Source organism: Nannobrachium achirus, assembly GCF_963921795.1.
Source record: "Nannobrachium achirus genome assembly, chromosome: 11".
Taxonomy (NCBI): domain Eukaryota; kingdom Metazoa; phylum Chordata; class Actinopteri; order Myctophiformes; family Myctophidae; genus Nannobrachium; species Nannobrachium achirus.
In genome coordinates, this window is record NC_137820.1 from 34,863,447 (window position 1) to 34,887,418 (window position 23,972).

At 41.3% G+C, this 23,972-nt stretch overlaps 3 protein-coding genes across 3 annotated transcripts; 2 read left to right on the forward strand and 1 right to left on the reverse strand.

Moving 5' to 3' along the window:
- Positions 1 to 5,396: 5,396 nt before the first annotated feature.
- LOC308294303 (mitochondrial chaperone BCS1-like) lies at positions 5,397 to 6,668 on the reverse strand (the record flags this gene model as incomplete). Its single annotated transcript, XM_080737030.1, has 1 exon — positions 5,397 to 6,668. The coding sequence occupies one exon, from the start codon at positions 6,666 to 6,668 to the stop codon at positions 5,397 to 5,399; it is 1,272 nt and encodes a 423-aa protein (XP_080593156.1).
- Positions 6,669 to 8,509: 1,841 nt separating this feature from the next.
- On the forward strand, positions 8,510 to 9,784 carry LOC308294746 (calcium uptake protein 2, mitochondrial-like; the record flags this gene model as incomplete). The annotated part of the gene is made up of 1 exon (XM_080737568.1): positions 8,510 to 9,784. The coding sequence occupies one exon, from the start codon at positions 8,510 to 8,512 to the stop codon at positions 9,782 to 9,784; it is 1,275 nt and encodes a 424-aa protein (XP_080593694.1).
- A 1,967-nt stretch (positions 9,785 to 11,751) lies between these two features.
- Positions 11,752 to 20,123, forward strand: bcap29 (B cell receptor associated protein 29). The gene is made up of 7 exons (XM_080737031.1): positions 11,752 to 11,792; positions 13,695 to 13,820; positions 15,779 to 15,895; positions 16,530 to 16,630; positions 17,211 to 17,358; positions 19,179 to 19,279; positions 20,089 to 20,123. The coding sequence occupies exons 3-6, from the start codon at positions 15,804 to 15,806 to the stop codon at positions 19,261 to 19,263; spliced, it is 426 nt and encodes a 141-aa protein (XP_080593157.1). The 5' UTR covers positions 11,752 to 11,792; positions 13,695 to 13,820; positions 15,779 to 15,803; the 3' UTR covers positions 19,264 to 19,279; positions 20,089 to 20,123.
- The last annotated feature ends 3,849 nt before the right edge of the window (positions 20,124 to 23,972 follow it).

Below are 23,972 nucleotides of genomic sequence, written 5' to 3' on the forward strand. Positions count from 1 at the left end.
AACTGGTGTTGTGAGCTTGTAGATCCCCTGAAGGGTCCTGACCCACACATTGAGAACCACTGGATTACAGGGTGAACTATACTGTATAGTAAGTGTATGCAGTGTTTTGTGTAAATGTTTTTTATTTTTATTCTTTTTATTATCATTTTAACAATGTAGCTCTGACCCTGGTGCTAATAATTTTCTTTTCATACTTTTATACTTTTCTATTATTCTAGCCCCACACCAGAGCCTACTATTTTGCTGCAGCCCATATCAGCACCAGAACCACAACCAGTATTGCCTACAGACTAGCAAAGAGCTTTGGTGGAAGATGGAGCAACATTTGTAAGTTCACTTTGTCTGTGCGAGCAGCTTTGCAGCCTTGCTTCATTGACTGTAGGGAGGGGAGGGTGGTCTAGTCTACATTTTGAAATTAATGTTCTGTAGTTTTAATTTATTTTGCCTTCTCTTTTTTATTAAAACTATCTGTTAGATCTTCAGCAAAATAGATGATCGGAAATGTTTGTTTTGTGGTCTTCAGAAGAAGCTCTCCTGATCAATCTCTATATCAATGGTCCATACTGTATGCCCACCTGATGGAGGAGCGCTTCGGAGAGAAGTGAGTATCAATCAAGATTAAGCAATTTTTTAACTAGTGGTAGATACATTTCCACTTATGTGAACCACATACTGTAGGGTTCCATCCAAGCAATCCATTTCAAAAAGCTTTTACATAAAATATTTAGTAAGGACTGTATTCAATTAATAGTTTAGGTTGCTTAGTAGCATTTATATATCTATTGTCTACAGTAAGTCCAACTTCAGCTATGAAGGCAACCCTGGCATTATCGATAGTGGATCAATGTCCATGCCTGAGGGACTGCCAGGGCACATGCTATGTAAGTAAAGCTACTACTATATAGCCTGACTTAGCCAGATTATATACTAATGCCGCTAACTGCAGTATATATCACCTTGTTTTAACATGGGTGGATTGTCTAACTACTATACACTATATCCTATAAAATGCACAAAGCAAATTATGAACACACATTGTCAACTTGGTGTTGCTGCCTGTTGTTTCCTAACGTGTGTGTGTTCCTTTCGGCTTATTTCCTTTACTTTAAGATGAATGGTTCACCCCGGGGAGGAGTCATAAACCAGCATCAGGGTATCCGGAGGAGCACCTTCACAATGTCTGGAAAAGGTGCCGACAGCGCTAGGACAGGCAGTTGAATTCACCACAAGAGGGAAGAGACCCGAGTCATCCTGCCAGGTACAGCAAGATCAAGGTGTCAATACAACGTAGTATATTCAACTCACTTGCATTTCGAAGTGGATGACTGTATGCTCTTTGCAACAAAGAACTCTACATTGTAAACTTGGATGATCTAGTGAGAAGTGAGAATGTATTCTTTTCTCTGCTCATTACAGAATCAGATGTAACTGCAGAGCAAGTCCTGCAAATGTCAGAGTGGCTGAAAAACAACATACTAAGTTCGGCCGATACATTTTGCAGACCTCCATCTATAGGGTACAGTGGATACAAGAAAATGGGACAAAGCCAATCCAAGCCATAGTTGAAGAGTTCCTGCGTCACAGTTCCAAGGACACTCCAGGCACGGTGAGCTTTTGAATTAAATTGATATTAGTTTGTTCCTTAGGGCATGGTCAACCAAAGTTTAATTCTACCTGTGGATTCTGTCAAAGCTTTTCAATGGGAATGAAGTATAAACATGTTAGCACTATGTGTGTGTCTCACACTCTCACACACACACACACACACACACACACACACACACACACACACACACACACACACACACACACACACACACACACACACACACACACACACACACACACACACACACACACAAATGCAGATAATATAATAATTCAAATGCAGATAATATAATAATTATGTTTTATATATTTCCAGATGAATTCAGCCATGAGAAAGGACAAGCCTGGGTAATGGTTGTGAGCAGTACGAGAAGAAACATCCTGGAAAATGTACTCATGGCTCAAGTCACAAGGTGGGCTGGTGGTATAGGGGACTCGCCGTTGACGGCTGACTGGAGGTTGGTTGTTTTGTTGTTGCTTATAGTTTGTTAAAAAAAAAACGATTTGTTAAAAATGTGTGTGCTTTTGTTGTTGTTTGAAATCAATCACACAATCTTAATATTCTGGGTCCTTCGTTCCAGTTTATTGGTTGACCTTAATCACAATCCACCCCACCCAGATCAACACTTGACAATAAGCTGCATAGTTAGACTGTGCTATTCAGTTCCTGACATTGTATTTTCTCTTTTTCTTTTTTTTTTATTACCCACAGTTGCATGGTAGTGCTGAGGTCGGGGTATAAGGAGTAGTTATAAGGGATTTAATTAAGAGATGATGAATGTAAATAATGTTATCCTAATCCCTGAATACTCTAAAACAAACAAAGTAAAAGTACAAAAGTATTGGTATCAACATTTACTTAAAGTACCAGAATTAGAAAGTACTCATTATGCCGGATGTCCCATTTCACAAGTTTTCAAATGTAAGATCTTGAAAATTGCAGATCTATTAGCTCACTATGCGTCACATCACAGGCTTGTAGAGCTCTTTTTTTCAAATGGCCGGAATGTATATAGCCGGGCTGTGGTGGTCAATGTACGTTTTTAATAATAATCAAAATCTAAAAAATAACTAGTAACTCAATTTTTAAAATGATTGTAGTGGAATAAAAGTATAATGTCTGCCTTTTAAGATAGTGAAGTAAAAGTATTGAAAATTGGAAACCCCAATGTTGTTCTACTGAATGTATATGTTGTGTTGTTTTATATTTGTTTTGCATTTAATAAATACATTGATTTTAATCCCTTTGACTGGTGTTATTTATTTTTTATACATTTTAGATGAATAGAATAATAGTTTTTTTTTTCCTAAAGTGAATTTAAGTTACAATAGTTGAAATGGTTTAAACATAATTATTGATGCAATAGAAGAAATAGACTACAAAACCATTGTGGGCATATAGAGGGCCTAGTTAGGGCAGTAAATAGGGCTTCCTGAGGGCCAAGTGAGGGCTGCCTATTCAGGGCCCCAAGTGGGCCTATGCCGGCCCAGTGTAGGCTTGTGAGGGCAGCCCTTACTTAGCCCTCACAATGTGAGGGCTAAGTAAGGGCTGCCCACGCAGGCCCAGCACTTTGGGGCCAACACTTTGCCGATGTTCAAACCCTCTGGGGCCCAGTGTGGGCCGCCTACAGGGGGCCGTTTGGCCAGCCCTAAGTGGGCCTGGACAGGGCCAGTGCAGGCTTGCTTGCAGGGCAGGTCAGGTTACTTTTGATTGTTGAGGATATCACTGCTGTAGATGTAATGCACACAGCAAGCTGGCAACTCTCCCTGCTCTTTTCACCTTGGGGGCACAAATTTCCATTTTTCAGAAACTTTTAAACAAGACATATCAAGTCTTGCCTTTCCTTGCTTAAATGTTCAAAAGGTTGAATGTCAAAACTGGAGTAAAAAAAAAAAAAGCTTGAGTTGCCACAAACCTTGATGTTGAGTATATGCAACTATATGCAGGATGCATCACTGGGATCAAGGTCAATCATTGGAAGGAATGAAGCTGAAGCTCTCCCAGGGGGTCATACCAGACCATGGTGGTTGGCAACTTATTTCATGATTATCTTTAGAAAATCCAGGGATCTCCTGTGTGCCACTGCTGCACTCCATTCATATTTCATCATATGATTGTATTTTTAGCTATTTAAATTCATATAAATGTCTAGTTTGTATGAAGTCTACAGAAGACCACGCTAAACGTCCTAAGAAATCCTATAGTTGTGGAAATATGTTCAATTGGCATCACTCTAAGATGTGAACCTAAAGTGGCTAATCTTGGAATATCGATCTGTGAAGAAACACAAAGTTAGACGTAGGCGCGGTTAGTATCTCTCAAAAAGTCCTGTTACAATTACTTCTTAGTAATTGTAGTAGTACTTTATTCCAAGATAAGCCATTTTTCTGTTAATAGTCCCAATTGGCATCTTGGATTGATGCCAATTGAACATATTTCCGCAACTATGCTTTGTTAGGTATTCTAGTATTGAGTTCTGGAGACGTCATAGAAATGCTCTGTGAAGAAATAAATTATGTTACAATTACTTCCAAACTGAGCTAGTTTTCCTGGACTAATATGTATTTTTGTGAAAACTTGGGAGGCACTTCAAACCCATAGCGTTGAGACCTTGGGCTGTGCTGCCCCATTTCCCCCAGGCTGTCCATCTGTTTGATCTTCCTCTAGCATGTCAGACATAGGTAGCCGTCTTTCCGGCTCAAAGGACCATATTGAAAACTTTTTGTTCAGTTCTGTTTGTACTGTAGCTGACCACTAAACCTTCTCACATAAAAGAAGTTTGTGATACCAAGAGCAGATTTAGGTGTTATATGTCTCCATTGACCATGGTTTCTGATAACAAAACAAACCAAAATTAGGGATTGTAATGTAAAAGAAATTATGTAACATGCCTGTTTGGGATGGAGAAGGAGAAACTTTTTGTTTTTGGACCAGGAGGTACGTTTTCTTTGCAGGATCTGAAGTCAATAGGGTAATAATTAAAAGACTGCAATTCTAATTAATGGCCTAGACTAGGCTGTCGCTATTTACCCTACTTCTGGTTGCTATTTGACCTGATGTTATTACCTTTAGGAATTGTATTACCTTTGTAAACATTGTCAAAAATACTTAATGATTTATGTTGCTAGTTTAAAGTCTTCTGACTCTTCTGAGCATTAATCAGGCACTTAACACTTTGCTAGCCGGGCCGTACTTGCCCATACTTGTCCGGTCGGCTCAATTAGCCGACCGGACTTTTCCGTACTAGGTCATTAAAAATGAAATTAATGATAATTATTTATTTTTTTTAAACGGTCGCCGGTCCTTCTCTGTCTCTTTAAGGATCCATGTAAAGGGTTAAGGATAACAGGATCATGTGACCAGAAGTGCAACTCCAGCCTGCAGTCTGCATAGGCCGCCATTCCGTGCCCCCTCTATACAGGAGGAGCCGTTAGAGTAGCGTTTCTAGTCTTTTTCGATCAGACAAAAGTTGAAATCAAGGCTTCACAATGAGTGGATTACATGTGTTTAGATCGCTGTGCGTGGATCGAGGACGTAATGTACTTTCGGGCGCCGTTTTTCATCGCTGTTTCCCCCGTTTCGCCGCACGCAAATGAATGGAGGAGATCTCCCTGCAGCGTCTTGAAAGTAAGTCCGGCGCCCTCTAATAGTACTATATACACGTACCGATCGCTCGTACAGAGCGCTCCAGTACGTGTTGTTATCATTTGGGGCATTGTTTTTTTAAATAGAAGATTGATCGGCAGTACTTGTGTTCAGGGGTTTCTGGGGGGGCTAGGAAAGAGTTTTAATGTTCATCCTTCATTTTGTTCACGTTGTCTATAGATCCGGCAGGGTCCGTTTTGTATAACATAAAGTGGCCTTGGACCTGGGCTGCACTGATCTCATTGTGGGCGGCCAAGGCACACTGAGCAAACCGCTCTGCCTCGGCCGCCGGCCGCTCGGGGTAGAAGCGCTGGAACATCTGGCCGAGCTGCCAGCGCGTGCAGTGACCCACGTGACACTTGACGTCCACGCGGCCCGGCCGGATCAGCGCCGCGTCCAGCCTTTCTATGAAGTTGGTGGTCATGAAGACTATTCTGGCCTCGGACGAGGCCACACCGTCCAGCGCGTTGAGCAAGCCGCTGAAGGTGAGCCGTCCCGCTCCCTGGTAGGCCAGAGGGTTCCCTGTGGGCGCGAGCTCTCTGCTCGTGAAGGCCGCATCCACGTCCTCCAGCAGCACGATGCTCTGCTGGGGCGCCGCGCTCAGCAGGTGGTGCAGGCGGTCGTCGGAGAGGCTCCGGTCGCTCAGGCTCATCAGGCAGATGCTGTAGCCCAGCTCCCCGGCCAGCGCTGTGATGAAGCTGCTCTTTCCGCATCCCGGAGGCCCGTACAGCAGATACCCTCTCCTGTAGGGGATTCCTCGGTCCGCGTACCACGCAGGGTTCCCGATGAACTCCTTCACGTCTTCCAGGAGACTCTCGGCCACGCCCGCCTCCAGCACCACCGAGCCCAGGGGGCGGCGTCGGCGCGGGACCCCGAACGGCCTCCACTCTGCCCCCATGGCTGTGTAGATGGGCATGCGACCCTCCTCCTGCTGCAGAGCCAGCTCTCGAGCTTCTCGTAAGATGTCGGCGAACAACCGCCTGTCCCTGCCCAGAGCGGTGAAGGTGATCGACTCCCACGGAACTTTCGTCTGGAGATCCACCACCGCCGTTTTGTCTCTGGACCTCTCCACTCGGATCCACTTGTTCCCGTACCAGATGATGTGGTTCCCAGGACTGGGGTGGAGGTGGAACTGCGTTAACAGACGTCCGCTCTCGTGCTGCGAGTAGGACGTCTCCACGCTGAGGTGCTGGGTCTGTCGTGCATTCTTGGAGATCCAGCTCAGCAGCCAGCGGTAGCTCTTGTCCCCGCTCTGAACCTCCAGGGTCATCATGTAGTTCCGGCGGAAGAAGATCATCCCCACCTGGGCTCCCTTCCGAGCAGCAGCCAGTACTGTTCCCACACCGACCAGTCCAAACCCCGCCCCGAAGTAAGGGTTGTCCTTCAGGCTTTCTTTAATATCAGACCAAAACATTGTGAATATACTGCTCAAAGACAAGGGGACTGGTTGTCTAAGGACCAGGACCGACTACAGGGTGTGTCTGATTAGGACCTATGTGGAGATACATGTCTTCGTTGTGACTAACAGCAAAATAGTACAGGCCTGATTCCTGCAGCTGGTTTGTGTTAAGAGGATTGTTGATGATTCATTGGGGTCCGTAGATGGAATATGCCATGTCACTGGAACTGTGACCATATATTCATATATTGTCTGACGGGGATGCTCTTGACATCAAAATGATGTCAGGATGAAGTCGGCCACATTTTTATATGGAGTTCCTTAGGTCAGCCATGTCTAAATATGGTGTCTCCGATGCTGATATTTGCCAGCTCCATATATGGAGTTTTCCGTCAGTCGTACTAGGGATGTCACCGAATAATCGATTTTCGAATATTCGTTAGATTAATCAATATTCGATTTTAATATTTCATAATCGATTTTTTTTTTTTTTTTTTTTTTCGTTTTTTTTTTTTTTTTTTTTTTTTATACTATTTTTTGGCTTAGTTAGTTAGTTTCAACCAAAATATAGAATATAGGCTAACAATAGTATTAATGATAATAGTAAATGGCCATTGATTTATTATTCACACCAGCACCAACTGTAAACTGTGTAGAGTGAAGGAGCACAGCAGAGTGGCTGCCTGCTACACACTCCCCTCCCCCCCTGTCTCAGACACAGGTGTGATTGATTCAGGCTTGATTGTTTGGTACTTGGTGGCCATCATCAAAGAAAAGGGAAAACAGCGTCCTCTGTATTGTAAAGCATCACAGAATCTGTTCTTGAGAGATTAGGTGAACAGTACACTGGCACACTAAAAAGAAAGATGAAGAGTAGTAGTTAGGCTACCAATTACCTGAAGAGCCATGTTGTACATATGTAAATGTGCATTGAAATCCAGTAAAAAAAAAAAAAAAAACGAAAAACAGAAGAAAAAAAAAAAAAGTTTTTTTTTTTTTTAATAAAAAAATAATAATAATTAATTATCGATTTTCGAATAATATTCGAATATTGCTATAGAATAATCGATTTTGATAAAGGTCCATTTTTGACATCCCTAAGTCGTACCCATATGGAGTCTGTGCTGTCAGACCAGCAGTGATAGTAAACATACAAATCATGAAATTACATTCAGCGACTTTCAACCATTAGAGGTTCGGCCTGCTATGCGGCCCTTACACCTACACTGCACCAACAATCTGACCAATATAGTCCGGGGATTTAAAAAAATATGTAATTGTGTAGGCATTATTGAGGAAAAGTTGACAAGTGTCATTTTTTGAAAGTTCAATGTGTCCCAAATAAGAATCCATTGTATGCCGGTGAAATAAGGGTCTTATTGTTTTATTAATTGTATTAATTACTTATTTTTACATACTAAGACCCAGTGCAGTACAGTTATTCTTCTTTCGTGTATCATCGTCCTTGATATGTAGGAGTGTAGGAGTCTCAGAAGTAATGTTGGAGAACCCAGACTTATCAGTGATTTCAGTCATCACCAAATTTGGGCATTGTTTCAGCATGCAGATGTTACCATGGCAGCGACACATGCGCAGGACAGGCGGCGGCATCAGTGATGTCAGAAATATGGGCACTGTTTCACCCTTTTAAGCCCATATATGGTGTTCTGTGTCCTATGCCCATATATGGTGTTCCATGTCCAGGCCAGTATGTGACGTCAGTACTATGACGTCAGAGCACTGTAGACAGACAGACGTTTCGTAAATTAATAGTTAGATAGATTAGTTATGTGACTTCTGTTGTTGTGCAGGTTGGAATTCTCTGAGAGTTTGTCATAAAACATTAACTTTAAAAGATGGCCAGATGGGGCAGGGCTGCTGCTGTCTTGCGAAACCTTTTGAGGCCTCGGGCTCTTGTGGGAGTCGTGGGGCCGCGCCTTGCCGGGCTGCGTGGTCCAGTTGTTGTGGTGGCCTCAGTGGTCGCAACGACCGGACTGATATATTATTATCATCAGAATCAGAAGGTACAAGGACCCTTTTGCCATCAAAAGGAGGAACCGAAAGAAGTTGCTGCAGTGCCCCAGCTGTCTGCTAGAAGGATTCGTTTCAACCAGTTTGCATCAATGACATATGAACAGGAGCCATACATGACGCCACGGGACTTCCTCTTCTCAATGATGCTGGAGGATGTTGACCGAAAGCTGCTGAAGAAAGATTTAACTAAAAAGGATGTTGATGTGATGTTGAATGTTGCCTCACAAGCACAAGCTGGCAATGCTCTGTTCAGAAACATTGGAGACAATGGTTTGATATCTTATACCGAGTACCTGTTCCTGCTGACTATTCTGACCAAGCCAGGCACTGGATTTCATATATTTTTCAAAATGCTTGACATTGATGGCAATGAGCAGTTGGACAGAAAGGAGTTTCTGACGCTCAAGAAAATCGCTGGAAAAAGAAAGGACAAAGTTCCCAAGGACAACCCCACACATAAACCTGCTGATGAGGCAGATGGCGTGAACACTACACTACAAATCTTCTTTTTTGGGAAGAATGGGGAAAAAAAGTTGCCATATAAGGAATTCCGCAGATTCATGGAGGACCTGCAGTCTGAAGTACATGAGATGGAGTTCCTCCGGTTCTCTAAGGGCATGGACACCATGCGAAGGGAGGACTTTGCTGAGTGGCTGCTGTACTACACCAATAAGGAAGACAATGAGGCCTACAGGGAGAACATGAGGAAGAAGATCCCTGCTGGTCAGAGCATCACATTCGATGAGTTCAAAGCATTCTGCCTCTTCACCAACAATCTGGAGGATTTTGCCCTCGCAGTCAAAATGTTCAGTCAGGCCAATCGTCCCATTGGAATGGCCCGGTTTAAGCGAGCTGTGAAGATTGCAACAGGGCATGACCTGTCAGACAATGTGTTGGACACTGTGTTTAAGGTCTTTGATATGGATGGAGACAATTGCTTGAGTCATACAGAGTTCATCAGTGTGATGGAAGACAGGATACTACGGGGCCTCAACGTGCAGCCCCAGCATGGCTTCTCCGGCTACTGGAAGTGTGTGAAGCGAGAAACGCTGAAGGGTGCCCAAGAGGCTCTGCTGGAAACAGGAAGCCCCTTCTGAGGCGTCATCTGATAGTTGATAAAAAGCATCCCTGCTCAACATATAATTTGTAAATTTATATGTAAAATAAAATAAAATAATAATAAATAATATAAAAAATGGTGGACTCTCCTGGGGATCCCGTCCCGACCCACAGTTTTAGAACCACTGCTGTTACACCACTGGTTTAGACAGTTATTTTTAGAATGAGGGGGTGAAACTAAAAGCTGTAATGTGAGAGGAGGGGTTTCCCTGTATGCCATGGGAAAATAAAATAAATAAATAAGAAAATCTTGTCAAAATGATTCAAAAAGGTCATAAACACTGTCCTAAAAGAACAAAATTATATAGTTTGATGATTTATTCAGCTGTCATTCTGTCACCAACAACAGCATGGCTTTATTTAGGAACATGCCACAATGTTCATGGTATTATTTTGGCCTTGTTAACTTATATAAGCCATCATTTCCTCAAATGGATTACAAAACTTTGCATAACATGTAAATGAACATAATGGTGTAGCTTAACATAATATTAAACTGTATGTGGAATAATACTGACATGAGATTGAATTTTGTAGAGTTAAATGTGAGTTTTATAGAATATAAACCATGAATAATGAAGGGAATATAACTACCCTATGTCTGCTCAGCAGCAGCTGTGGGGGCGTGGCCACACAGCCCTGTCCTGTTCAGTGTTGCCAAGTAAGCTTATTATAAGCAATTTTGGTCTAGTCTTTCATTAAACATTGGTAGTTGAGTTGTTATTGTTAGCTTGTGTTCCTAACGTATATTATCTTATGTTGAGCTTGCTTCCTAATGTTGTTTTAAACCAGTGGTTCTCAAACATTGTCATGTCAAGGACCCCCTTATAACATTTGTGTTGCTAAAATGTTTCAACATTTTTGTTAAAGATTCTTTAAAATAATCAGCTTGCTTTGTGAGCTTGTAGATCTGCTATTCTCAAAATAGCCATGTTTGTAAAAGTGATTGTAATGCTATATATCAACTCATTTTACTGGGGAACCCCCTGTATGTCTGTGAGGCCTATTCACTTCTTTTTTGGGCTTGTTTTCGTTGTCCTGGTCGCTTGTTTGTCTCTCAGAATCTGGCAACACTGGTCCTGCTCATAGGCCTACAACTAGTCTGGTAAGATTCTAACTGAACTAACTCTGGGTTTGTTTGTGTCTGTTTCTATTCAATCTATCAACCTAAACAGGTGATTTCAAACTATTATGTCAACTACTTACTTCATGTTTATTTGTACTTGTTATATTTCATATAAGAGGTCTGGAAAAGCAACAGCCAGGCATAGGCTAATGAATGAATGAATGCTTACCAGTGGTAGACAGTATAGACTTATTTGATTAGGCCTACTGTGCAGGGATATTTCGCTTTAAAACATGTTTGGGGTCATTTTAATGCCTACTCAGGCTTTCGTGTTTTTCACCCAGACAGATTTTATGTTTAGATACTTAATATTCATTTTATCGGACACGCCCCCTTCCAATAAAAAAAAACATTGTAACTTCAAACTCTGTTTTAACCAGAAACAGATCTACAAACTCACAACATGCCGTGATGTGATTTCAAATTTAGGCATTTAGCAGACGCTCTTAAACAAGAGCGATTTACAAAGCAAGGTAATTAATCTAAGGAAAATAACGTAGGTAGATAATGTGTTGTTGTGTTTATCTGTTTCATGAGTTAAAAAAAGGATCTCAATTTAAATAAGCCATGGGCTTTCTTGGACCTAACCTTTTAGTTGGCACTGTACCAGTGAACTTTACTGTCATGAAACTGTACCTTTTCCCATATGCAAACGTATGATAAATTCTTCAATAAAAAAATCCTAGAGAGGTCATCAACTGTATACTGGCAGCTAGGGGGCAGTCGCCGCAGTCCTGGGGCTGAGACAGGCATTACATGCAGCATGCACGTCCAAATCTATGGGATTTTAATAATTGGTTTCTTATCAGTGCCGTCAGTGCATGCTGCCATCATGAGCAAAAGAGCAAATAGCTGAAAAGGTGAGCGAGAGCATATTATATAGGTCAAGTGTTTCTTATTTGACAGAGGACAGTCTCATTTAAGGACAGGAGAAGATCAAGTTCTACCAGCTACACTTGTTCGACGTTTATCAAACTAGCTGCAATAGTTGTGTTTTACATTAACTCATTAAGACCCGTGGCCGATTCTACAAATGTCGTTCTCATCTCAAACTTGTTTGTGCCATTAACCCTAGAGCACTAACGCCAGGGGGATTTTCACCCGGACAATTATGTATTGTGATTGATTTTAATAATGTTGCTGATGCACCCTGTAGACAATATGCCTTCCGGTGTGTTCCAAGATTTCTAGCGGAAGTCTGCGTTTAACGGACGTTACGTCATACGTTGCGGGTCTGTTTACATTCCCCAGCGAAAAAACTAAAATAGATTGTAGCTTTTAACTCACTCTTAATAGGTGTAACATTGCTTGAATCAATGTTTTTGTTTGTATATTGTTTATTGCGAGCGCAACCGACGGAGCAGGAGACGTAGACCAGAGTTAATTTCATGCAGGGAATACGTTTGCAGGAACACCGCACCGTGAAAAAAATACAGCTTCCGGTGAAATTCCTACGGCGGAAGTTGAACGCTTTCTGCTTTCTATTGTCACCAGGCTTTTCTCTTCGGAGATGAGTAAGCCTGGCTACGCGAGGCTATTGCTGATGTCTGAGGTGGATGGGTCCTTTTGAAGAAATCCCATTCTCCCACGTCTCACATGTCCCAGGAAGATCCCATGCAGCCCCTTTACTTTTTTTAGGAATATTATTTAAACAATACCCAATTTTGTTCACTGATTTTGCGGAGAAGATTACCTCAAGCTGCCACGTACTTTTTTTATGGAATATATATTATATTGGGTAAAATATATTATAGTTAGTGATGTTGTAACAAAAAATAGCGTAGGTGGTCTAGGTTTAAGGAACCCCCCCCCCCCCCCCCATATGAAAATGTTTTGTGCCCGGGACCCCCAGAAGACCATGCGTAAAAAGGAAATGTGATGTCTCCCTGGGACCCATAGTGGCACGTTGTGAGCTTGCGGATCAGCTATTTTCACTACTCTTTAAATAATAAAAAAAAGAAAGAAAACAAAGGAAGGCAAAACAGTTTTATGTATTACTCAATTACTCAATAAAAAAAGAAAGAAAGAAAAAAGAAGGTTGAGTTTTTAAATAATCATGAAATACTTTTGACATTCGTTCTAATACATAAAACATTTCTGCCTTCATTTCTTTAATTTATTTTTACTTTGTATCCACGGGTTTCCAACGCCCCATAGTGCATTGATTGCGCAGACATTGTACCGAGCTTCCGGCGCCGCAGCCAAGTGTGATTTACAAGCTCACAACGGGTTGCATCTGTGACGCGACGTGAGCTTGTATGTCTGCTGTTAAACCGGAAGTGTGGTCCAAATAGGTCCAAATAATCTCCAGTAAACTCCCGCGGAAAGAGGTGGATATATTATCATTATTATTATTATTTTAATGTAGGAAACAAGAGGGGGGGGGGGGGGGTGATATTTACTTGCGACCCATAGAAATTGGTCAGGGACCCCTACCCACTGTTTGAATCGTTACCGCATGGCATTGAGAGATTAGAGAAACAGTGACGTAAAGGTACGCCGTTGTACACGATGAGTGATGAGATAATGACAGGATCTGAAGAATGCAACCTCACAACTAATGGCTTTGTCCTCAAATGTCCCGCACTCACAGTGCTGTGTGCACAGTACACACGCCCTCGTCTATGGTCCCACTTGGAAGAGGCCCAGCCTCTGAAGCACTGTTAATTTTGACATCTCAAAATGTTTAGTCTTAGTCTAGTCTTTGTCGACTAAATATCAAAATCTTAGTCTTAGTCAACAAAATTAACACTGCACTGAAGGAGGGAGGTCTTTACAGGGGACGGGTGGTGATTGTGTGGTTGGCAGTCTGCTCAAAGCTCAACGTGTTTGCATGCTGCCGCTGTGCTGTCTCACGTCTTTCGAGGACTCCTACACTTTGATCAGAGGTGAGCAAACTTTTTTCGGTTTGGAAGTCTGATGGTGAGGGCTGTGTACGGAGGCTTATTTCCATCGATTATGGCTGTGGAGTGTTATTGTAGCTGCTAATGCTATTGTGTTATTATTGTGCACTTTTAAACACTTCAATCGACGGAAATAAGCTTTACTTGTTCGTCCAGTTCTGACTTCCTTTGCCTTGATAGCAAACAGCTCCTTCAACAGATGACCTGCTTCTGTTTTGTTTTTTTTCTTTTGTATATATATTTTCCTGCACCACACTGCATACACTCCTTTAATCCAGTGGACTGTATATGCCGATAGTGCCTGTTGAGATCGGCACATTTTCTGGGGCAACCTGCCAAGATCACACATGTCACACGTCTTATTTTTTTCACTCTCAAAAAAGCGCCTGCAATGTAGTGCATTTTGAAACTTCATTGCAGTGCACATCATGGGGTGATCACTGCAAAAAATTGTTTATTTTCTGTTTATTTTGTTGCTGAGTGAGGTCAGCAGACAAAGTGACGTGAGTGAGATGAAAAAACCTGGGTGAAATCTGCCAATCTCAATAGGCACTAACGGTATTGTCTGCTAAATGCCTAAATTATAGATTGTAGATTGTACCCTAGGGATCCCGGGACCCCTGTTGAAGTCAGTGTGTGTACTGTGTAGTCAGCTGGCACAGGGTCTCTGCGCAAAAACTACCAGACCGAAAACCCATTGGACTAAGTTGAGAACTTCACAATTAAAGTAGGTGACACTGTGATAGCAAGAAAAAACACATCTTCTACCTGGGTTGCATCCTGGAGGCTAACCTATCTAGTGAAAAAATGACTACCAAGGTAATCAATAAAGTCAACCAACGAATTTGTTTCTTGCAAAGAGTTGCCCCGCTGATCAATATTAAATCTCGAAAGACCCTAGGAGGTGCTCTTATTGGGCCCCTCATTGATTACGGAGTACTTGTCTGGTATCGCGATGCCCCAGCTGCCAAACAGCCCAGAACAAACTTATCAGGGTCGTGCTTGGTCTTCCTCCTCGGGCCCACCTTACCGATCATCACCACGAAAGCGTGGGGTGGCTCAAAGTAGCTGACAGAGTACAACATCTTGCAATGGTCCTGGTGTACACGATACACTACACCTCCAAGATACCCATGTACCTAACAAACTACGGTACTTCCTAAAGGTCAAGGATGTTCACGATCACAACACCAGAGGCAGCTCCACTAATAATCATCAACTTAGATTTAACACTAAACAAGGCTCTAATTCGTTCTCCTGCTATACCACCAACATGTGGAACGCCCTTCCACAAGCCTTAAAGGAGAGCAAATCCCTAGCCTCCTTCAAAATTGGTATGAAAAGTCACCTTCAGGCGGCTGCTACCCGTGACTTGTAAATAGACTAAGCCTGGTCCCAAAGCGACTGCAAATGATCGCTGCTTGATTATGCTCCAAACTGTGAGATAGCTGATGTAGCCCCTCCAACTGTACACAGTATATACTATGTTCCCCCTTTTCAACTGTTTTTATTATATTATGACACTTGCTTTGGCAATTTAAAGTAAACATATGTTTTCTCATGCCAATAAAGTTCCTTTGAATTAGGGCTGTCACGATTATGACATTTTACACTCAAATTGTTTATCGTTGACAATTATATTTCTGTTTGGCTTGTATTTGAAGTTGCACATGGCAGATATGACACATAACCTAAATATACAAAGAAATGACTGACATATTTGACAACTTTATACTTAAAAAGAACATTCATTTTGGAAATTGCCGATCTACAAGCTCTGATATGCGACACGTTTGCTGTGAGCTTGTAGATCTGCTATTTCCACTATTTTTGATAATAATGACGATTATGTAATAATTGTGACAGGCCTACATTCAATTGAATTAAATTGAGTTGAATTGTATACTAACTCGTTCATGTGTTATTGTCTGTTCTCTTGTCAGTCAGTGTGTCAGCGTCTCTGTCAGCATGGGTCTCCAGTGGACCGCCGTGGCTTTCTTCCTCTACGTGGAGATCTTCCTCATCCTCGTCCTGTGTCTGCCCTTCGTCTCTGCCAAGAGGTACCGTCACAGTCACACCGTCAACTTTATGGTCACATCACAGGTTTATGAATGTAAAAGAAATGGCCTGAATGTGTTTCCGTGCAAGCTCAGAAACCTGTCTACTACAAGTGACATCATTATCGATGGGGATTTCAAGTAGGGATGGGACGATATGAAGATTATTGTGACCAAATAAATTGCGATTTACGATATTATCGCAATAATCAAAATATCCCCAACATACATTATCCTGGGACGGAACATTTGCCCTAAAAAATAGCAGATCTACAAATAGCAGAGCTTGTAGATCGACAATGTTTTGGCAAAGAGATTTGGTAGAGAGTGAAAAAAAGATGTATGGTAGCTCGGCAAATAAAAGGTGAATTGATCCCAGTGACGGAGGATAAATTCACGATTAATGTAAATCTCCATGATACGATTATTGTTTTTTTCATCACGATAAACGATAATAACGATTATCGTCCCATCCCTAATGTCAAGCGAATAGAATTTACAGCCTTCTATAATAATAATAATACAAATTATAATATGACCAATAAATGACCAAATCTGCCTACTGATGATGTCACTGGTCTGTCTGTCTGTCCTATAACTGTCAGTACAGAATTCATTTGAAATGTTCTGCCTGTAGGTGGCGCTCTGTGTTTAACTGGAGCTTGTGGAGCTGGTTGTCTCCGTACTGGAACAGGGTTTTCTTCGCTATGATCCTGGTGCTCATCATCCTGTTTGTAGGTAAAGTCAACAACACCAGTTCTGTTATCACTATAGTATATCTATATACTATGACACCAGTATGTTCACTATGCACAGGACCCCAATGGAAACAAGCCATAGTGCTTTCTCGGGTTTATCCTTTTAGCATCCTTTTGTATGGAACTGTACCTTATCTTCTCTTCTTTTTTTTCTTCTTTTTTTTTAAATCAATCTGCTAACCAATCAATCAATCAATCAATCAATCAATGGACATTTTGAACATTTTGTTAAAAGGATATTTCACTTTGGTCATTTTATTGTATAATCAGGCTTTTGTGACCACCCTGGACAGATTTTAAGTTGCTTGATTCAGTATTTAGATATTTGATATTAATTTTATTAAATCTTTTATTTATTTTTATAATCTTTTTGGGAAAATGAAAAAAATATATATAATAAAACCAGAAAAAGGACGGGTGTTTTCATTGAATCTTCCATGGTTAAAATAGTTTCAAGTGTGAGTGTGTGTGTGTGTGTGTGTGTGTGTGTGTGTGTGTGTGTGTGTGTGTGTGTGTGTGTGTGTGTGTGTGTGTGTGTGTGTGTGTGTGTGTGTGTGTAGATGCATTGCGTGAGGTCCAGAAGTACTCGGGGCCACAGCAACAGCTGGAGGCCAAGCTGAACCCCAACCTGTTCGACCACCTGCACATGAAGCTGTTCCGGTCCCAGAGGAACCTTTACATCTCCGGCTTCTCACTCTTCCTCTGGTTGTAAGTCATCTAAGGGCCCATATACACAAGACACCGTTTTCACCAAAAACTCACGCTGCAAAGCCGACAGCCACGGAGCCTGCACGCTATTGAATTGTCTGCATTTTAGCATTTATTTGAGTATTGATGATCCATAAATGTACATATTATGTCACTAGCCATCTCCCTTAATGCCTTATGCCAAAATGAAACAGACAAATTGGACATTTGTCTCAGAATAATGTATAGTTAAGACCTTATGTAGATTTTACATTCTCTTTTTTGCATTTGCAAAGATTCACTATAGCAAACACTATGCCAGAATAAACATACATGTGTCAATATTTCAAGTGGGGAACATCAACATTTGTTTACTACACATCTTGAAGATTGTAAAAATGCAAATGTTAGAAAAAATACATCAATAGGGTGCATGGGGGAGGAGTTGTTGTGATCCAGTTTAGGCGAATTTTAATTTTGTTTGTGTTTATTTGGGTTTTAATGCACTAAACATGATGGAACCATGGCAAATCTTCATATCAATCAATTCATCTTGCAAAGACGAACATAAAATGGGGTGAATGGTTTCTGTCGGTTTTATGGTTCAGGAGCTATGTTGATTTAAAGTTATTTGTTTTCACAGCCAAAAATCCAGGACGGACACAACATATGGTTAAGAAAACATATATGGGACAATAATTGGATCTGGGAACATCAAAATTCATTAACTAGACACCTTAAGGATTCTAAAAAGGTAGGTTAGAAAAATATATCTCTCGGGTGGCCTACCTTCCTACCAGACTATATGTAAACAACAGCCGTGATAGGAAGCGGAACAGACATGTGTCACTCACTACCAGATAGTCCTTGAGGGGGTTCCAGGGTCCCCGACAAAATGATGGAGAGTTGGTAACCAAATGGAACCTTATAGATCTTTAACTCTTGAGAGTGTAAAATGAAAGTAAATGGATCCTTACGGGTTCATTTGGTTTCATTTTACACTCTCAAGAGTTACATTATGATTAAACATCTGCATTACTTAATTTACAAGAAGTCTACCCAGTTAGAGAATGTAGAAAAAATGACGCTTGTTATCTCTCCTATGGTACCAACATCAATACCATACATACAATAAAGCAGCAAAAACAAACTATATCCACAAGTTTCCCAAGGAGTTTACTGGGGAAAAGGGGTGTGTGTTTAATGTGGGCTTAACGTCCTCCACACAGCTGAATCAAATCACTTAACAAAGCACCAAGTAACGCAGAGATTCAGGTGCCACAGGCTCATATCAGCAACAGCAACCAGTAAGAATGCTAAGAGGAACAGGAAGTGATGCCCACATTTCACATGGGACACTGGAAACGTGTGGATATACTGTACGTTTTGGGTCCGAGAGGCTAAATGTCATCAAATGTTGGTCTGTGGCTCAAAAGCTGAATAAATGCCTTCTTGATATGAAAAAGGTTGAAAACCACTCATCTAGCACACTGTGCATGGTCGGGACCCAATTGTGGGTCGCGGGCTTGCGGCCCATTTTTATTTATTTATAGGCCTTTCCCTTTATATAATTTTTTTGATTTCCTATAAATTTAGTTTTGAACTATTATTAGCCTATTTCAAACCATTAGCTTGTAGATTGGCATTTCTTTTCTAATTATTATTTTAATTTATTTATGGAAATCCTTATATTTGTTTTAATATGTATACAATATATAATAAAAGATTTTGAAATCGGGTAGCCTACACTGTCAGTGACTCTCCTCTCCTCTCCTCTCCTCACCTCAACTCCCCTCACCTCACCTCACCTCACCTCCCCTCACCTCCTGTCCTCTCCTCAGCGTTATGCGTCGTTTGGTGACCCTGTTGGACCAGCTGGCTGCGGCCACAGACAAACAGAAAGCAGAGCAGACCCATGAGGACTAGCCTGCACGTCAAACAGGTGGGAGGAGCTCCTCGTTGATTGATTGAATACTGTATTAGACAGAAACAAGTACCATTAGGGGCCTGGTTGATACGTTGATCACATTGTTAAAATACAAACAAAATGAAACGATACATATCAAAGAAAACATGATGATGATTGTGATGCTCTATTAACTGGGGACTCCCTGGAAGCCCCCTAGGACCCCTGTGGGTCCACAGACCCCACATTGTTAATGCAGCATCTGTATACTGTATTTGTTAATGACGCATCACAGTCATTTCAACCACTTTATCCATGTGTATGTTTACTATTAAAAAATAGCATATCTACAAAATCACAACGTGTCACTTTGCGCTGCTTTGTATACCTCCTTATTTTTTTAAATAATGAATGGAACAATCTCGAAAATGTTTGGGACATTTTAAATATTAGTTAGTTTCTTAATACGGATCTCCTCTTCTGGGGTCCCTGAAACAAAACATTCTCAGATGGGGGTCCGTGGCCACCTGCATGGATCTGACATGAAAAACGTTTTAAGAACCAGCTTCTCTAGGTGTCCATGGCCTACTACTGCCAGCCCATTAAGACCTGGAACACGTTATTACTTTAACCATTATTTTATGATTTAACTATGAAAAAATATACAGATATACAAGTTGAAAATCGTGAAAACTTGTTTGTGTGTTTTCATCTCGATGCCTGTGTGTGTGTGTGTGTGTGTGTGTGTGTGTGTGTGTGTGTGTGTGTGTGTCTGTGTGTGTGTGTGTGTGTGTGTGTGTGTGTGTGTGTGTGTGTGTGTGTGTGTGTGTGTGTGCCCCCAACAGAACGCTGAAGACAAAAAGACTCTGTAACGCTGGACCATGATGATGATGATGATGAGGAGGAAGAGGAGGAGGAGGAGGAGGAGGATGAAGGGTGGGCTGGATTTACTGCGGTTGGGGGGGATCATCCTTGTAGATCTACGATTTTACGTAATTTTTGTGTTTTTCTAGTGACAATTTTGGAATATTTGTGAGCGTTTTTAAAATTTTTATCATGTTTAACTGGGAACCCCCCCACCCTGACAAGAACATGGAAATGTAGGCATTACATTTAGGTTGACTCGGTTGCACTGATAAATATTGTGAAAATAGAGGCACTACTAAGGGGTACTTGTAGATTGGCTATTTTGACAATGTTTGCCCATTTCAATATTTGACAAATTTGTATTAACAAGGTTTTAAAAGTAATTAAATCGTAACTTTGGAAATGTGCAGATGCCCTGTATACACCTATACTGTATGTTGGCTTGTTTACAGTTTGCTAATCATCTGGGGACCCCCCAAAATAATTTGGGGGACGCCCTGGGGATCCCGACCCCCAGTTTGGGAACCACTGTTCTAAGTTAAGGCTGCGTTTCAGCACTTAAAGTTAAAATATCTATCTAATGTCATCTATATGTCCTATCTAAATGAACGGTGTGATGTCATGTCATTTTCAACAGTATTGGTCCATACAACAAATATATAATCAACCAAAATAATAAGCTTATATGAATATATATATATATATATATATATATATATATATATATATATATATATATATATATACTGTATAGAGAGAGAGAGAGAGAGAGAGAGAGAGAGAGAGAGAGAGCTGGTGTGAGCCATTTTATTTTTCATGCCAAGTCTGCTCTAGCCTAGTAAACTGACTCCTCCCATCTTCTGTTCTAAGGCAGGAAGAGACTGGTTTTGAGGCTGCTCCAATGGCCAATATTTTTTCAGTTTAGTGTGACATGGTTATAGCACCCTCTAGTGGATTAAAAAAGTAATGACTAAACTCCCATGTCCACCAATGCATAGGCCTCCTGTCCTGCCAGTTCCTACCTTTAAGTTATAAGGAACTAGCCCTTTTATGAGCTCCGAAATGATGTGCAGTGTGTGGGTTATGGGATGTGTGCACTGTGCACACAGTATATGAGGGATGGAAAGTAACTTTAACTGGTGTTTGCATGATAATATGTAGGCGCATCAATGTAAGAAATACCCGTTTCGTTTAATGGCTACAGAGATACTGTGTGCAGAATAGATAGTAGATACACCATAAAAATGCTAATATACAGCATATGATTTGTGAAAGTGACAAACGGGCTTCACAGTTATGTTAGGTGTGTTCATATGCTAATGGTGATGCAATTTCAGATCAATTGCTCCAGCCACTGAGGAGAAACGCTGTTTCAGACAGACACTCAGACATTCGGAAAATTATATGTTTGATGTATATGATGCATAGGCCTACTGTAGCTAACCCTAGTCCTCTGTCGTTACTTTATTGTATTGTGCTTTTCTCTTCAACATGTTGCGGGCTCACATGACCATTAGCTAATCTACTTTTCAGTTCTGCAGGGCCTGGCTTGAGGCCTATACCAATCACTAGAAGTCTCAGGGTTTTTTCACACAGACACAAACATTTCAGTGTCTCCCTGAAGTTGGTGTTAAACCACACGGGAATGCGTCAGGAGAATTGTAACATATTTTTTATTGTCTGCTATTGTGCAAAATGACTTTGTGCCGTACGTGTCAGAGTGAAATTTGAGGCATCCTGTTTTTCAGGTGTCTGGCTTGTTGTTGTTTACAATGTGTCACCTGCAGATTTTTATGATGGAGGTTTTGGAAGTGCATTGAGTTATAAGACACAGGGACATGGAAGATTAGTTCATGACTGAGTTTAAACTCCAGAATGTGCTTAAGGTGACATTCACATAGGCAGCTTTTATTGCGATTAAAACGAATCCTGTAGCGTATTGTCTGAAAATGTGCATAGTTTGGGCATGTGTGAAGACACATCTGTATTCTTTTGCGAATCAAAGAAACGAATGCAAATCCCCCAAAAAACTGTGGTTTCGATTCGATACAGCATGCGGTTGGTGTGAATGCATCCGCCTCAAATACAGGCAATGAAACATTGTGGTATATAGAGCGTTGTACGGGTTAAATATATAATAGTTTAAATCCCCCTCCCGACCATCCGTTCCCATTAGATTTCTGACCATTAGCCTACGGCCCGTGGTCGTCCCCTCAGTGATTTCATTTCTGATCACCGCTCCCTTGATCGTGCATAGTTTATTTGTGAGGAGTTGCTCACAGTCAGATAAAAGGACCGCAGGTAAATAGGCTACCGCCTGTGGGGGTAACGGGTTCTGCGGTAACATTGTGGGTTGAACTTGAAGAATGAATAAACACAGGGAGATGGCAGCTTAGATAAAACATACATGTCCCGTGGACAGGCGTGGTCTAAGCCATTCCTTGTTGCGGTTGACAAAGTGCAGTGTGGGTGCAAACGCATTAATTAAATATGCAAGAATGTTGCAACTTCACCTCTCCAAATCGCACCAACTATAAAGAATTATATGTGAGAATGTGGCCTATGACTATGCCAATTAGTGGTCCAGTGTCTTGCTCAAAGACATTTCGACCAGGGACCTTCATAAGGCCGACCTGGGGCCACTCTCGCCCCAAGCAGGGATAACAGAGTTAAGCCCTTTGCACACAGGCGCGTTTATCCGTGCGGATAAAACGGACAATTTCACTTTTTTAAAAGAAAACAATGATTCTCTACGACCTCATGCACACCGGATCCGAATTGGCCGTGCGACGAGTGGCTGCGGCCGTGCGTCTTTTTCTCGATCGAACCCAGTTCGATTCGTGCGTCTTGTCGCATGCGGTAAAAAACTCTTCACTCCTTTTATGACTCCTTTTGGGATCCGCAGCGCCGATTCCGCACAGCATTGCACACCAAATCCAATGCGTTTTATTCATGCAGCAAACGAAAAAAACGCAAATGTCCTGTGTGCAAAGGGCTTTACCCACATGAACCCTAGTGTCCCTATTCTCAGGCAAACATACAATATTCTGTTAAATCTTCAGGTCACAGCGTTGTGAGCTTGGTAACTAACTCAGTAACTCAGTGATTCTGGAGTAGATTGAACTCCTCTGTTGTGCACTACACGGTCAGTCATTATATAAGAATATAAGAATACACTTTATTTATAAAGCGCATTTCAAAACATGGTTACAAAGTGCTTTATGTGTCAACATAAAATACAGTACACCCAGAATGAGTCAGCTTTTTTTGGATTAGCAAGTCTATTGACTATATTGTTTTTCGTGCTTGCGTGTGTTTGTTTGCTTGAAAGAACAAGTGATCAAGCATATACATTAATTGATTTATGTTTTCCGTTTTAGTTTTATTCACAATCATTACATACTGTAGGTAATCGCCTTAATTTCAATTCTTTGAGATAATCGCAAAACATTTATCAAATCATGTAATTTATTCGTCATATCTGCCCTTTTGTCCCTTTTTAGCCTAAAAACCAATGAGAAATATCATTTTCATTCATAATGTTCCAAAGTTCAACGCAGCAACACAATTAAATCGTTAATCGCAATTATTTGTGTCACAATGAATCATCAAATTACATGTTGCAATCGTGACAGCCCTAATGGCCACATTCAGAGCTCATTCCTTTCCTGTTTGGCATTCCTGCTTCCCATCATCTCTAACAGTTTGTTGCTAGGGTGATTTCCTCATACTTTCCTCATACCAAGCAACAGTACATAACTTGGTTGCCTGAATTGGGTCTTTCTTACTTACTGTTCATCACTCACCAGACCATGTGTCTCTTTTCAATACCATTCCTGTTGCTGTTGCTCTGCGGGGCTCA